Raw genomic sequence first — 14,779 nt, 5'->3', positions numbered from 1 at the left:
TTGAAAAAAAAATCAAATTCACTTCAAGTGATGATTATGATGAATGTGGTGGTGGTGGTGATGTTTTTTGTTTGGAACAAAAAATTTTTCGACAAATTTCTCTTTTGGATTTCGCTCATTTTCACTCTTTTGGGTTTACTTTTGCGTTTTGTTTTGGGAAATATCCAAGGGAAAAAATTTTTCGGAAACTTTTTTTTTACTTTTTTTTTCAACAAAAACGCAATAATAAATGATTGAAAAGATATTTTTTTGATTGAGATAAACTTTTGGTTTGGTTTGTTGTCATCGTTATTTTCTTCTTTGGTTGATACACAAGAAAAAGATGCAGAATTTTTGATCACATGGAAAAAATGGATTTGCTTTTGGCTTTTGGCTGAATCTAACTAAATATCGAAGAAGAAGAGGAAAAATGACTGATTGGAAATCACACTGAAAGAATGGATAGAGGAAAAATCTTGTTTGTCGAGAGTGAGATTCTCTTTACGTCCATTCTCTTTTCTTGGTTTAGTTTTGACAACAACAACAACAAAAAAAAACAAAACCATAAAGGCATATCAATGATGATAACAACAACAATCTTCTTTAAGATTTTTTTTTCCATTTCTTGTCAAGTGTTTAGATCAATATTGTTTTGCTTTCTTGTTTCACACACACACACAAGTTCACCTAAAATATAGGCAATTGAAAAAAAAATTTGTCGTTTTTTGATCGATCACCAATATCACAAATATTCTTGAATGTCAAGTAAGCAGGAGAGTGTGTGTGTGTGCAAGAATCCAAATGAGAGAATCGGTGAAGAATAATCAAAAAACGAAAACGAAAAATTCCTTAATTTCAATTCGTGAATAGACTTTTGTTGCTGTTGTTGTTGTTATTGGATTCCGTCTGGTTTTCGAAAATAATAATAATAATAACAGGAAGAAAGCAAGAATATTCTTTAATGTTTCTCCGGCCAGCAAACAGAACAAAACAAACAAACAAACAACGGTCTGGTCAAATCAAATCAAATCAGTGTTTTGACAATAGAAAATTCGTTTGATCACATTACGTACATCACATAGTCCAAACACACACACACCAAAAGCCATCAACATTATCATCATGAAAATCATCATCATCATCAGTCAGTCAGTCGGTCGGTCCACTATTTCGACAAAATCAGGAAAAAAAACATTATAAACATACAGAAAAATAGATTGCCATCATCATACAACGACAACGACAACGACAAATCACATTGCTATTTAATATTTATATTTAGATAAAGAAAAAACAAGACAAAATCGACGACAACGAAGAAATCAAAAACCAAAAAATACATTTTCTTTTCCTTCGTTGATGATGATAATGTAGATGATGATGATGATGATGATGGACAATTCGAACGAATGCAAGCAAAAAAAAAATAAAATAACAAAAGAAAAGAAAAAAAATTGAAGAAGAAAAAAAACAGAAAAATTCACTCAAAATTCTGTTGTTGTTGTTGTTGTTGTTTCCTTTTGGAAACATCATTGCTGAAATGTTTTCTTTCTTTTTGGTCAAAATATGAAAATGGAAAGCAAAAAAAAAAAATCATTCAGTTGCAAAAAATAGCGAAGAAGAAGAATTCTGTCTTTTTCTTAGTTGTTTATTCTTCTTTGATTCTTCTTCACTGACCATAGATCATCATGATAATGTTGATGTTGTTGATGATGATGAACTTGAAACATAGGAAAAACTGGTGGACAAGAGAGAGAGATTCTATCATTGAAGCAAACTGAAACAAACTGAAAAAAAAATTTGCTGAAAACATAAAAAATCATTTTTCAACGAAAGATATTCGATCCAAGATGATGATGGATTCATACGGGGGGTGGAGGTGGAAAAAGTCTGACATGATCCATTCATTCTGTTGTTTTGACACAATGTTTTCGTTGTTTTTTTGGTTCAAATTTTTTGCAATTTTTATTATTTATTTTATGAAAAAAAATACAACATTAAATGATGATGATCAAGATCAAGATCAGATATAAATATAAGAATTTAATAACAGAAAAAATTCTTGTTGCAAAGAATTTTTCTTGAAATAAAATTCACCCTGTTTAGTTTGTTTTGGTTGTTTGTTTGTTTGCTTTTCGAACAACAGAAACATTCGAATGATAATATCGTTCGATTCTATTTTGACTTTGATTGTCGCTTTGTTGATATTCTGTGTCTATATGTGTGTGTGTGTGTGTTGACTATTTTGACCCACCAAAAGCCAATTTGTAATGACAAAACTAATGAAATTATCTTTTAAAAATGTAAAGCAAAAGTTAATTTTAAAAAATGAAGATTTAAACTTGTCCATCATTTTGGCCAATGTTTTCATCATTTTGATTTATTCGTGCATTTGTTGTTGTTGTTGACATTGTTGTTGTTGTTGTTGCATTCAACAAATCCAAATCAATAATTTTCGAAGGAAATTCTGTTTGTAAAATAGATTTTGATGATGATTGTGGCGACATTGACGATGATGGTGGTGCGTGAACCAATGATAATTCCAAATTATCAATGACCATTGTTGATGATGGTGATGATCCGAAATTATCTTGATTATTATTATTATAATCATTTGTTGTTGTTGTCGGCGGCGGTAATGGTGGTAATAACAATGATTCAACCATATCATCATCATCATCGTGTACAATTATTTTACATGATCTTTGTTGTTGTTGTTGTAGCCTTTGTTGTTGTTGTTGTTGTTGTTGTTCAAAATTTTCAAAATTTAAATTTCTTTGTTGTCGAAATTGTTGTTGTTGATTTAGATTACATTTACCATATTGACTTAGATATGCTTCTTCACGTAATCTAGTGCCCATTGAACGACATTGAAAACAAAGTAAATATTTAAATGCACGACGAAAATCTTGATGAAATGTAACATATATTATTGGATTGAGCATCTAAAAAAATCGTGAAAAAAATGAAAATGAAAAAAAAAATGAAAATTTGAATCAAAAAAGAAAGAATGAAATACTTTTCACGTATAAACTGATGGTGGATGTTTAAAAAATGTGGTGGGAGGGGGGAAAAAATTGATTGTGTGTGTGTATGTGATGCGTGTAGATTATCAATTTGAAAATTTGAAAATCTCTCTCTCTCTCTCTCTCTCTCTCTCTCTCTCTCTCTCTCTCTCTCGACAAATTGAGGCAATAAAAATTGTCTTCCATGATGGAAAAAAACGTTTTTTTCTTTCGGTTTTCTGCAATTCAAATTTTTCTTTTCCCCCGTAAATATTCCATTTATTTGATTGAATTTTGTCATTTGTACAACCAAAACAAGAAAAGAAAAAGATAAATATTCATAAAGGTTCACGGATTTACACCAGATAACGAGAAAACGCAAAAAACAAACAAACAACAACAAAACTAGAAAAAACAACAAAACAATGTTTAAACAACAATTTTTTGTTGTTGTTGTTGAATTGTTTCATCCAGAGAAAGGAAACGAAAGGGTTACACAACCAAACCAACAAAAATAAAATAAACACATCATTTACTTTCGACGACAAATCTTCATCATCATCATCATTATGTAACATTTGAAAAAAAATGAAATAACGAAAATAACGTGTGTTTTGCTGTGTTGTTTGTCGTAGAAAAAAATTTGCATAACAATAAATTTCGCAAGCAACAACGAATAATAACCGAATAGTCGAACCGAACTGAATTTTCGATCTGTTTATTTTTTTCTTTTTTTTTTGTTCCGTTCATTTCCTGCTGTCTGAACAACAATAAAGGCAGAACAGAAAAGAAAATAAACATCGAATGATGAATGAATGAATTCATACATTGTTGGAAAATTTTTTTTTTAAAGCAAGAATATCGTTTACTTTTCTTACAAAGTAAGAATTTTTTAAAGAATCAAAGAATGTAGAGAGAGAGAGAGAGAGAGAGAGAGAGAGAGAGAGAGAGAGAGAGATGTTCAATATTCATATTTTTCTTTTGTTATACAAATGAATATTGTTCATCCATAATGTTTATTTATTTTTTGAAGAAATATTCTTCATTCTTCCAGTCTCTCTCTCTCTCTCTCTCTCTCTCTCTCTCTCTCTCTCTCTCTCTCTCTCTCTCTCTCTCTCTCTGTTTTGCAACAAAATCGATAAAAGTTTTGTTGTTTTTTGTTATGACGAAACAGAATTGATGAAACGAACGAAATGAAAACAGATATAGCGATGGAAAGAGAGAGAGAGAGAGAGAGAGAGAGAATTTAAACTTTCCAAAAAAACAATTCATCATGCTTGATTAATCATTTCATAAATGTTTTTTTTCCTCTTGCTTGGTTTTCTGTTGTTTCAGTTTTTTTGGTAATCAAAATTCAATTTTGAAAAATTCTGTTCTGTTTTTTGACCTTGATTGAGTCGAAATAGTCACGATATTCGATTACGATTGATTGGCTTCATTTGATCGGAAATATTGGAAAAAAATGATGATTTAACCCCTCCATATTGAATTGATTGTTCGGGCTTTTAGATAAGATAATTTCAAACCATCATCATAATCGATATAGTTTTCAATCAGCAAAACAAAACGAAAAATCGATTTTTTCAATTTGATTTTTTACCGTTACAACTAAGTAATAATAATGATAATGTTTTTGAGAAAAACTAGAAACGGGAATTATTTTGGAAAAGACAACAGAAAGGAATGAAACAAAAAAAAATTCAAAAGTCAAACTCGGCTGAATGGTTATTTTCTTTTCTTTTCTTATTTTTCGGAGATCGACACCCATAGATTTATATCATAGAATATTCTTACTGCCTGCCTGTCTATTTATTGTCATTCCGGTCAAAATAAACTTAATGAATCTTTCTTTTCGGTCATAATAAACATTACAGATCAGAATCATAATAAGTTTCTTTTTTTTTTTTGGATTCGATTATTCAATCATTTGGTTTAGTTATTTTTCATTCTATTTCCACACCAATTGTGGAAATGGAAAATTATCATTTTTTTTTCTTTGTAGAGGGGGGAGGCCTGTGTTATCATTTATTGACGTTTCGTGTGATTCAAAATGAACGAATAATGATAATAATGATAATATGTTTTTTTTTTGAATTGAATTAAGAAATGTTGACATTTTCGCCGTCTCTCTCTCTCTCTCTCTCTCTCTTGGTTATGTAATCGTTTGGCTCGTCAAAATTCGTGATATAAATGACATACACACACAGAGAAAGAAAGAGAGAGAGAGAGAGAGAGAAAGAAAGAGAGAGAGAGAGAGAGAGAAACAAACAAACAAATGTTTTTTTTATATCAGAAATCATTAAATGTGAATGAATGAATGAATCTTATTCATTCGTTTAATGACAAACCAAACCAAAGAAAATGGAAATGGAAATTGAATTGATATGATCAGGATGTTGTTCATTCTTGGTCGTTATTTTTTGTTACTGATTTATCAATGATGATGATGATGAAAATGACACATTTTTCCAATCAACCATTTGACCGACCAAAAGGAAAAAATAGATCATGGAAGAAAAGAAGAAGAATATTCTTCTGTAAAATGATCGATTGTCCAGAATATAATTTTCATTGTTGTTTCCAGAAAAATAATAGCTACCGATTATGATGATGATACGGGGTTAAAATTTTTTCATTATTTTTTATTTTTGGTGATTGATAACCACTCCCATTCGGTGGTGGTGGTGGTGTTGATGGGAGTGGAAAACACATTGACAGCTACCATTTTCTAATTTCTTTTTTTTTGGCTGTCATCATCATTCATAGATAAAGTAATGGCTTAATAATTAACTTTTCTGGTTTTCTGGTTTTTTGGGATTCTTCTTGTCTCTCTCTCTCTCTCTCATGTCAACAAATGATGAATGTGTAAGTTATGGTTTTCGGGGGTTATATTTTTGTTTGGAAAAAAAAAGAAAGGAAAAAATTTTTTTTTTAACACTTACCGAATTAACATAACCTAACCATAATGCAATACTAGTTACATAACGTGGAATTTGCATAACTGAAGCTGAAAATGGACGTAATACTGCCAATATAAAAAATGGTAACCAACAAACAGTAAATGCTGTCATTATGATACCTGTATATTTATAGAATAGAAAAGAAAAATGGAGAAAAATGAAAATGAAAATAATGAATATGAATCGAAAAAACACAGAATGAATGAATGAATCGCAATAATCATAGGCTATAAGATTTTTAATGATAATTTTCTGGTCACTCTCTCTCTCTCTGGTCTGGTTTCTCGTTCAGTCTCGTATTGAATTCATAAATTAAACGTTACATTTTGACATGCAATTTCAACCAAAAAAAAAAAAAATTCTCGATTCTTGATACCTGATTCTTGATTCTTGAATTCTTGCTTTCCTGTTTTTCCTTGTTTTTCCTGTGTTTTGTTTTCATGATTTAATTCATATATGCCAATCAAAAAAATAATCATATATTTCCTATATTATGAATATTCTTTTTGTCTTGTCGTGTTTCATTTGATAATTATATTCATCAATCAAACATTCAAACACAGACACACCCACCTCCCACCCACACAATGCCTATCAACCTATAAATAAATATAGTTTGAAAAAAATGGGGGAGGAGTTCAAGGGGGTTAAAAAACCAATCAAACAGTGATTAGTGAATGGGCAAACAAAAAGTTGGCTTTTCTGCATTGCATTTTTCTGGTTTTTTGGTTTTTTGAATTCCGTGGCAATGTGAATGAACTCGATTTTCACCAAAAAAACCGAAAATCATTAAATTTAAATCATTTAAATTTAACCCTAAAGTAGAATTTAGGGAAAAGAAAATTGTCCAAAACAGAAAGAAAGAATTTACCTAAAGTAACGGATGCTTTACGTTCACGTAATGCATTTGATGCACGTTGTTTCATTGCTAATGTTGTTGAACAACCACTACCGCTTATTAACACTGTACCACCATCATTATTTAACACTGATCCAGTATTTGTATTATTATTAAATGATCGACGACGATTACGACGAAATCCTGATTGAAAATTTGTTGTTGTTGTTGTTGTCGGTGATGGCGATTGTTTCAATGTTTTTTTCCCTAATTTTTGATGACCATTTAAATGTTTATGATTATCATTTGATGTTGTTGTTGTTGTTGTTGAAATTGGTGTGGTTAAAACTGTCAACATAGTCGTCGATGTTGTTGTTGTTTTACCATCCGAATTAACCATAATGGCAGCTGGTGTTATTATAGTCGATGTTGTTACTGGTATTTCATTGGAATTCTGTTGTCGGCTTAATTCATCATCATCATCGCCACAATCAAAATAATCACTATTTTGACAGCAATGACAACCACAACAGCAACTATTATAACCGCAACAACAGCAACAATATTTACGAAAAAATTTTTGCCCACGTTTTTTTCTTTTTTTCTTCATTCTAATATGATTTGTTTTATCATTTTGTTTCAATAAATAATTTTGATTTTTATCCAATAACTGTACAGTTGTTGTTGTTGATGGCTTTTTCATTGATGGATCAAAATAATTAATTTGTTGTTGTTGTTGTAGCTGTTGTTGTTGTTGTTGTTTGGCTGTTGTTGTTGTTGTTGTTGATGATGGTGACTGTTTACGAATCGAATAAAATCTATTTGATGATTTAAATGATAATGTTTTTCTTGTTTTTCCCATTGAAGATTTTAATGTCAATGATGATGTTTGATTTGTACATGATGATGGTCGTTGATCACGTAATTCAGCATCAACAACACGTTTTGCAGCAACATAAATTTTATAATACATAACAATCATAACAAATAATGGTATATAAAATGAACCTAATGTTGCATATAATTGATAACCACGATTTTGACTAACTTCACATATTGGTTGTTCAGGTGTACCATGTTCATTACCCAATATTAATACCGGTGGTATTGATATCAGGCAGGATGTAATCCAAACAGTAACAATAAATGATAAAATACGACGTGTTGTACGTCGTACACCATAGGTTAATGGTTTTTTTATTGCCAAATAACGATCTGTTTACAACAATAATAATGATGGGAACGATAAATTAGTTTTTTTTTGGTAAATAACAATTAAGAAAAAGTCGATGAATGGATAGAAACCAATACATTACCGATTGATATTGTACAAAGATTTAATATTGATGATGTACATGCGGTTACATCGAATGAAACCCATAAATCACAGATATTTTGAGATAAACGCCATGATTGTGATAATTCATATTGTAATGCTAATGGCATTACTAATATTGCTACACAAAGATCTGATATCGCTAATGATACCTGCGTTGGGTGGGTTAGGGTTAAAAATTATTTAACGAAAAACAAAAAAAAACAAAAAAGAAAAATTAATTAATTTTTCGAAAAAAATATTTTCGGAAAAAAACAATAAACTTTTTTTGGGGGAATTTCCCGGGAAAAAACCCCCAAAGAATTCATTCAATTTTTTCACCCGAAAAAAACAAATATCTTTTTCCTTTATTCCAAAACAAAATAAGTTAAATTGAGTGTGAAAACCGGGTAAAAAAAGAATTTTTTCTCAGGGTTTCAGATTCTCATATCTGTTCACTGTTTTGTGGTGTGGATCATCACATCAGTCAAGTGTCATTTCGTTTGTAATTCTTTCCATTCTTTTACATTTTCATTGAAGAAAAAAGCCAGAAGAAAAAAGCCAAAAAGGAAAGTTTTTGGTCAAGATAATATCAAGAGAATGGTAAGAGAGAGAGAGAGAGAGAGAGAGAGAGAGAAAAATGATTTATGATCAACGAAGAAACAGAAAACCGGTATTTCATTACAAGTTTTCGGTAATTTTTTCAATTATCAACATTTTTTTCAAATTTTCTTTTTTTTCTTAGATTTCGAAATGAAAAATCCACAAATGTCATAATGTAATTGGCATAATTTTTTTTTTTTTTTTTTTTTTTTTTTTTTTGGAAACGAGAAAAAATCCAAATCCAAAAATATCATTAATGAAAAGAAAAGCAAAAGAAAATTTCTAATTAAAACAAATCAACCGAAAATTTGATTTGAAAACGGAAAATCAACGAGAATATTTGTTGGAAAGAAATGTTTTCGGAAAATCTAATTTTCAACTGTTTTCGGTTTTGACATTTTCTGTAATACAGACAGACAGACAGAGTGAGAATTTGATTCCATGAATGAATCTCTATTCATGATTCAATGAATTTTTTCACTTATGAAATATGGAATTTTTATTTTCTCGATTCGTAATCAACAACAACAAAAGGATTTTCAGTCCAAAAATAATTTATTTTATCGAGAAAAAAAAATCAGATCCAATGATGAAGTGAAAAAAAGTGAAAATTCATTAGAACACAGAATTGATGAAAGATAGCAAATCAAACGACAACAACAAAAAAATGAGAATCTTTTCTGGCAATAAATATCAAATATCAATGGCAGAATGGACGAAGGAACGCAATTAACACAGGCACACCAGACACTGATCAATTGATTTTCTCAAAATACATCTTCGGGGCTTTTTCCATTATTTTCATTTTCATTTTTTTCGTGATAAATAAATGAGAATGAAAGCATCATGGTCATATGTCATATATGATTCTATATTCATTTTCACTTGTAAACTTTCCCAAAAAAATAAAACAACATTTTTCCCTCCCGGGTATAGTTTATCGGATTCATAATTTTATTATTATTTTCATTTCTGGGAAACTTTCCCCTTTTTAATGAATGTTGTCCGAAAAAAAATTGTTTATCGAATTTTGTTTATGATTATGATTAACAATGGTGATATCACTATGGGGGGAAATCTTTCCGAAACATTTCAAAAATGAGGAAATTTTTCCGGAACCTGACAAATATAATCAATCATTTTTTTTAAAAAAAACATTTCGCGGACTTGATAAAAATTGTTGTTGTTGTTGCAACATTGTTGTTGTTGTTGTCAACACAAAATCAATGAAACAACAACAACAACAACAAAGTGATGAGTTTTTGTTGTTGTTTTTGCCATGACATTCCGTTTTTTTGTTATCTTTTCAGATTTCTCCCCCCGACTATATCGACTGAATCCGGTCGATTCTTGGTTTTTTTGTTGTTCCTAACAAAAATGACAGACAGAAAATGTAAATAAAGGAAATTACCGATCACTCAATTGACCATTCACAATGATGATGATGATGATCGTGATAAAATCGCAAATGTTATTTATCGTCGACAACAATAACAATTCATTTGGGAATTTCTGGGAACATTTCTCAACGGAAACATCAATTTATTCCGGAAGAATTTCAGAAATTCAAAAATGAAAATGATAAAATCATTTCGTACGAGAGTGTGGATGGTTTGGTTCACTACAAACACACTATATACATCCACCCACACAACGATCGAATCCAAAGTTCTACAGAATCGAGCGAAATATATTCTTATTTACCAGTGTGTGTGTGTGTATTCAGTTACATTACAGAATTTTATTCCATAAACAAGAATTCACCAGAATCGATGATGATCATCAATTCAAATTTATACAAATATTATTCACACTCAACGAAAAAAGTAAAAAACAACAAATTGAACAACAACGACAACAACAAAGAATCAAGAAAATTCTTGTTTCAACGTAAAAACATAAAGTTTAGGTTTTTTGTGGTTTTTCAGAAGAAAAAAAACATTCACTTTTTCAATTCATTTTTATTCATTTACAAATTTCCTATTTTGCATAATAATGATTTTCCCTACCCAAAAACAAGAATATTCTTGAGTTCAAAATACACATTTTCTGATTCTGTGGAATCCTAGAATATTCTTCTTCTTCTTCTTCTTCTTTGTCGGTGTTCGGCAAAATTTTTTTGTTTCAAGCCTTTCTTGTTTTTGCATAATGATGATATGAATGTTTGATGACGATATCCCCTCTAGCATCATATGGTAATTATGGACGATCATCATCGACATTCTGTATGCCAGAGAGCAAGAAAAGCAAAAAAGAAAAAACATAATTTCGATACAAAGTTTCTTTCTTCTTGTTTGCCTGTGATAGAGATGATTTGTAATATGTGGGGTAACACGGGTTATTATTATTATTTTTTTTTTTTTGTTTATTTTCGAGCTGTTACCGAATTTTCATTCATTTTAATCATTTTCTCCCCCTCCATTGAAGATTATCATTACAGTTTTGTTTGTTTTTCTTAGTTGGTTTGGCAAAGGGTTAAGTAAGTGTGTGTGTGTGTTTTGGGAAAAAATTTTCATTTTCAAAATTGATTTGCAAAGCATTTTCTTTTTTTTTGCGATTATCCGGGTAACACAAGATGAACAGGGTGAGAAAAAAAGTCTGAGAATCTTTTTCCAGAAACCTTGGTTGCTTGGTTCAATTTTAAAACTTTTTTTTCTTCAAAAAAAAATTCATTTGCATTTCATTTTGAATATTTTAAAAGCAGAATCGAAATCTTTTCAAAAAAAATTGCTTTTTCTCAGCTCAGAAAGTTTCCTTCAATTTATTTTCTGGAAACATTTCTCAGAAAAACTTTGGCTTTGATTTATTTTCATTTTGTCGATGCTTATTTTTCATTTCATTTTGTTTTAAACAAAATTCCAAAATAAACACACACACAATCAATTTATCTTTTTAAATACTGTGTGTCTGCGTTTGTTTGTTTGTTTGTTTTTTTTACCGAAAATTTCGACTTTATGCAAATAATTTATCTGGTTTACTTTTTGTTGTTGTTTTCGTTGTTTCATTTTGGTTATTGCATCGGTTTTTTGACTTGAAAATTTATTATTATTTTCAAATCAATTTAATGAATCTATAGTGATTGAGAATTTCACAAAGAAAATCAAAAAAAAAAAAGAAAAGAAAAATTGCCAGAAAGAAAATTTTCAAAGGAATGTTTGGGTGGTTGTTGTTGTTGCTTGGTGAATAATGTGATTTTGGTTCGAAAAAAATCAATTTGAAAAGATAAAAGGGGTAGGATTTTCACCAAAAAAAAATTGAAAAGTTTATTTGAAAAAAAGGGGAAGAAAATTTCCTGGAAAGATTCCAATTCGATACAGAATTGAAAAAAATTACCCCATTTTTTTCGGTTTGAAAAGAAAAAGAAACTTACCAAAAGATAATTGGATGGATGTCGTAATTTACGAACCAATATTACTGATAAACAAACTAAAATATTACCAATAACAGTAAATACAATCATCAAGCTCAATAAAACGATTAATGTTATTTTTAAATCTATGTGGAGAAAAAAAAATTGAAATTAAATTAAATTTCTTGGAAAATTTCTTTCCGGGAACATTTTCCTCCCCGGAAAACTTACTTGGATTAAGATAACCATCATTATTGTTATTTAGATCAGTAATATTTCCGTTGTAATCATTATTATTGATCATCATCATTGAGTGGTTATAGTCGTCGAAAGGATTATTCTGTATTTGTTCAAATGATAAAGGCGATGATGATGATGATGATAAATTATTTGGCACATAGAATTTTGATTCAATCAATAAATTATTGATTATTGTTTTAGTTAGATTTGGCATTTGAGAAAAATAATAAGGTTCACTTGTGAATTGAAATGATGATGCAGTGTCGGAAGATGATTCTGCTGTGGATGATGAAATGTAACTCTTACAGAATTCTATTTCTACCTCAGAAGTCTTATTTGATGCTGCGGTCGTTGTTGATGAAACTAATGACGATAATAATTCATTACAAAAATGATTTAATTGTTTGTTTGTATAATTTTTCATCATTAAAATCAAATTATCGTTTGGTTGAAGATTTTGATGATTCAGATGATGATGATAATCATCATCCAAATCATCCGTAGGATCATCATTCTGATCGATATTTGATGATGATGATGATACAGAATAATCTTCCATTGAATTTGATGAAATCATCATCATCGTTATTTTTTTTTTTTTTTGAATCCAAATGAAAGTAGAAGCGGTAATTCTTTTCAAATATTCTTTATTATCATCATTATCATCATTTTTCGTAATCGATTCTATTTTTTACTATGAAATTTTCATTGTTTTTTGTTGTTGTTGTTTAATGATGATGATTGCCGTGTTGTTCCAACGAGAGGTGAGAGAGAGAGAGAACGGAATATTTTTCCCAAGAGAAATGATCACATTAAGAATTTTTTTTCAACAACATCATTAGACATTCAATTGAATTGAATGGAAGCAGCAAAAATCGTTTTTGTAGGTTTATATTGGATATTGGCAGTTTGTTTTTTTGGGGGGGGGAAGAAGAAATCATCGCTGGCTTTCCACAAGATATCTGAAAAAAACAGAAAGAAAAAAGAAGAAAAAAAGAAAAGATTAGATTTAGAATATTGACATTGCTTGCGCAATATACACCCACATTAGTAATCAAAAATTGAAATTTATTTTTTTTTTTAATGAAAAATCTAATGAAAAATAACCCTGAAGCAGATTTTTTTTTCTATCAACGTAAATTGAAATGTAATATAGACATTGACAATTTGAAACAAACAAACAAACAAACCCGACAGATGAAAAAAGGAAAAATTACATTAAAATGTTTAAATGAATGGAAATTCAATGTTTTTTTCCCATCTAATTTCATCATTTGATAATGGAATCAAAAGGGTTAAAAGGAAAAAAATTGACTCAAAGCAAAAAAAAGAATATTTCCATTTTAATTTTATGTAATTAAATGAATTGGATTACATTATTATAAAATGGAAAATTAACCTTTTCAGATAGAAAAATCTCGGTGAAATTTCCCGAGGAATATTCTCGTATTTTTTTCTTATTGAATTCGGTCAACTAACCAATCGAATGAAAGAATACATTATGATCATTGGGAAAATGTTTCCAGAATTTAAAATTCTGGAAATATTTCCCATGCATGTTTTAAAAATAGAAAAAATTATTCTTTTGTTTTCCCCAATATGATGATGGAAATAATTTAATAAAACAACTGGAAAACAAAACAAACAGACAAATTTTCTACGCAAAAATAAATTATTAACAAAACAAACGAATAACAAAACAAAACAAAAATTGTACAATTTATTAACACTGCTGTAGCACACGGCTGGTGCTGCAAAAATAAATGTTACAATTTTTTTTTTTGGAATAAAGGAAAAATAAAAATGGAAAAAAATCCATATCGTTATTTTATTCCAAGAAGAATGAAAAACGAAAACGAAAAACGAAAAAATTGTTCATTTCAACTTTGTCTGATCCGATCCGGAGAGATCCTGGTAATGATGCAGCAGCAGCAGCAATAACGAAATGAATCCATTAAATGGTGTACATGTAAATATTTAGTCAAGTTAAACACACACACACACACACAGAAAACACATATAAATAAATTTACCGACTCTATTGACGCCAGGCGTCATGAAAATAAGCCATAGAAATATATCTTTCCATTCAAATATATTTACTTCTTTTTTATTTATTATTGCGTAAAGAATTTGTGCAGAAACGATAAAAACGGTAAGAGAGAGAGAGAGAGAGAGAGAGAGAGAGAGAGAGAGAGAGAGAGAGAGAGAGAGAGAGAGAGAGAGAGAGAGAGAGAGAGAGAGAGAGAGAGAGAGAAAGTGGATAAATATAGAGCGAAGAATATCCAGAATATTGAGAATCTAGAAATAGAAAATTTGGAAAAACAATAAAATGATGGCAAATTTTTTTTGAAGAATTTTTTTTCATATTTTCATTTTGAATTGGAAGAAAATATTAGAGAAGAATTTGATTGACATGAAACAATCGTTGATGGTGGTGGTGGGGGAATGGTGGGGCAAACAACAACTGCAAATTGATTAAGAAATTCT

General features: G+C 29.6%; 1 protein-coding gene across 1 annotated transcript in view; it reads right to left on the bottom strand.

The window, feature by feature from the left end:
• Positions 1–1,967: 1,967 nt before the first annotated feature.
• Positions 1,968–14,779, bottom strand: part of LOC113796452 (uncharacterized) — a 28,718-nt gene continuing 15,906 nt past the window's right edge. Inside the window, exons 2-7 of the mRNA XM_075822223.1 lie at positions 12,281–13,251; positions 12,071–12,195; positions 8,099–8,270; positions 6,816–7,997; positions 5,927–6,063; positions 1,968–2,924 (exon numbers count right to left, since the gene is read on the bottom strand). Of these exons, the coding sequence (XP_075678338.1) occupies positions 2,316–2,924; positions 5,927–6,063; positions 6,816–7,997; positions 8,099–8,270; positions 12,071–12,195; positions 12,281–12,872 (2,817 nt within the window). The 5' untranslated portion in view covers positions 12,873–13,251 and the 3' untranslated portion in view covers positions 1,968–2,315. The remainder of the gene's footprint in view (positions 2,925–5,926; positions 6,064–6,815; positions 7,998–8,098; positions 8,271–12,070; positions 12,196–12,280; positions 13,252–14,779) is intronic.

Source organism: Dermatophagoides pteronyssinus, unplaced genomic scaffold, assembly GCF_027571235.1.
Source record: "Dermatophagoides pteronyssinus isolate colony J.1.1.1.1 unplaced genomic scaffold, Derpt_VIB-CSIC_2022.12 sq0016, whole genome shotgun sequence".
Lineage (NCBI taxonomy): Eukaryota > Metazoa > Arthropoda > Arachnida > Sarcoptiformes > Pyroglyphidae > Dermatophagoides > Dermatophagoides pteronyssinus.
This window is presented reverse-complemented; position numbering and strand designations above follow the sequence as displayed.